General features: G+C 43.6%; 1 protein-coding gene across 1 annotated transcript in view; it reads left to right on the forward strand.

Moving 5' to 3' along the window:
* Positions 1 to 1,497, forward strand: part of kcnk13b (potassium channel, subfamily K, member 13b) — a gene marked incomplete at its 3' end in the record, with an annotated part of 6,493 nt that extends 4,996 nt beyond the window's left edge. The window contains exon 4 of the mRNA XM_084081952.1: positions 1,342 to 1,497. Coding sequence (XP_083938078.1) covers positions 1,342 to 1,497 — 156 coding nt within the window. The remainder of the gene's footprint in view (positions 1 to 1,341) is intronic.
* Positions 1,498 to 2,500: the final 1,003 nt, after the last annotated feature.

Genomic DNA, 2,500 nt, shown 5'->3' on the forward strand with positions numbered 1-2,500 from the left:
AACCAAGGTCACTGGCTCCCCTTTACCTTCAGGACATGATCCAACCCTCAACCCTTTCCGCTCACTTAGATCAGCAGGAAGGCTGTTTGAGCCTTCCCTAAAACAACCTGGCCAACATTCCACACGTCCTAGACGCTTCTCGCTCCTGGCTCTCAAACTCCCAAACTCCCCCTTGCAGTCAGATCTGCAGGCTCACTCCCAGTTATTATGGAAAACCACAAAATATGATGCCATAATTATGCAGACGACACACACATTTACGTAACCATAAAAGGACTGAGTAAATGCGTTGGACAAATCAACAAGGATATGCCCGAATTTTCTTATTTCTTAAACAAAGTAGTTATTTTTGGAGCCAAAGAAGAATGAATAAAGTCAGTGAACAGCTAATGTTTGACAGTAATGTTAAAAACCACAACCCAAGCCAGAAATCTTGTAATAACGGACTGAGAGCTGAATTTCAACAGCCACATTAAGACAATTACATACAAGGGTTGAAGGACTTATGTCCCAGCAGGATCTGGAAAAACTTGCATGCATTCATCATCAGTAGACTTGACCATTATAATGGTGTCTATACAGGTCTCCCTAAAGATGACTGCAGTTGATTCAGAACACTGCTACTCAAGACAAGTCCTTCCTTACTAATACCAAGAAAGTGGATTATATCACTCCAGTTCTTAGATCTTTCCACTGGCTCCCTGTCTTTCAAAATACTACTATTGGCTTATAAAGCATTGAATGGTTTGGGGCCAACATGTATTTTCTTAATTGTATTCAATTTTAAGTCCTATTACAATGTGTTTCGTTTTTTGCTTAATGCTCGGCGTCTCAGTGCTCAATGTTTTGTGCAAAGCACTTTGAATTATCTTAGTCACCCTGATGAAGGCATCGTTGCCGCAACGCGTAGGTGTATTTTCTATTCTTGCTATGCATTAGCCAGACTATTAAAGGCTTTTTATTTTTCCACAAGAGTGCCTTGGTCTCATCCCTTTTTTTGCATAGATTTTGTCACCCTGTTGTACCAAAGAGCACCTTGTTGGGGATTTTTACTCCAGCCAAACAGATGGGTTCCTTTCTCTCTATGAATTAACTTGTTGAAATGTGCTAGATAGATAGACAGACAGACCTGTCTATTTTTATTATTTCAATGTTTCAAAGTCTCAATGCTTTGTTTTGTGTAAAGAACTTCACTTGTTGAAATGTGCTATATAAATAAACTTGCCTTGCCTTTATACACTTATCTCTCATTCACAGAATCACGCAGCGCTGCCAGAAACAGACAGTAATTGCTTTCTTCCTTGTCTATTAATGTCCTTTCCGTCTATCCCCGCTCCACAGGTGAACCTCGCCATAATGCAGAAGCAGCTGTCAGAGATGGCCAACGGGCACCCTCGCCAGTCCGGCTCCAGCTCGCGACAAAACGGTTTCTCCGGAGGGGTGGGCGCCCTTGGCATCATGAACAACCGACTGGCAGAAACCAGCGAGGACAGATAGGGGCAAAGGGACTCGGGTCCATTTTAGAGTGACGCAAAGGGGACAAGACAACTATCGACACACAGACACACCGGGAGGGTTGTCAAAGCCAAGGGGCTGCCTTCTTCGAGGGAACATCATTTCTCACTGCCGTTGTCAGAGTGAATAAATGAATACATCATATTTCCATCATATGATATCGAACAGCAAGCTCGCCCCATGGGGCTACACTTAGGAATCACACCACGGCAGAATACAGACACTTCAAAGATACATCATAGTCTGCCGGAGTCTCACATCTGGATCAGGGCCCAACGTGCCGGAATGTTCCCCCACCGGGGACAGCAGTTTCCATGGTGACGGAACAGCCTGTTTTAGACCTTGTATCCACGCGTTTCAAACCTGACATTGTATCTAAGCCGAACGTAAACCTTGACTCATCTCTAAAGAACTACTGTGCTGTAACTCTTGACCCCTCACTGCCGCCTTGTCCATCACCAAGACCAACATCGTCATTATATTCAAATGGCCGTCCTGATTTTAGAGTCTGGCTATTCTCTTGCACACAAATACTAGGGGGCAGAAGCCCCGAGCTGAGCGTGCTCTACTGTCAAGTGCAGACTCTCAGTGAACAATCTATAGAAACAGTCCGCACTCACAAGGTGAATGTTCTTTTAATTTTATTATTTACCGCAGCAGCAGTCTCTGACAAACGGACGCGCTTTGGCTACTCCGGCCTTCATCAGCGTTTCACACGTCCGTTTATCAGAGACTGCTGCTGCGGCAAATAATCGAAATAAAAGAAAATTCACCTTGTGAGTGCAAACTGTTTCTATAGACTATTCTCTTGCGCAATCATATCCAAGAGAAGTAGTTTATAGTTTCTTGAATGTCTATATTCAACTCAATTTATAGGAGGTGTACTTTTTTTAAAGTTATATTTTCAGGCTTCCCCCCCTTTATTGATAGTCCTCAGTGTAGAGATAAGGGAACAGGGAGAGAGAGTCGTGGAGTGACATGCAGC

The sequence above is a fragment of the Gymnoscopelus microlampas genome (genome assembly GCF_963454915.1).
Source record: "Gymnoscopelus microlampas genome assembly, chromosome: 16".
NCBI lineage: Eukaryota > Metazoa > Chordata > Actinopteri > Myctophiformes > Myctophidae > Gymnoscopelus > Gymnoscopelus microlampas.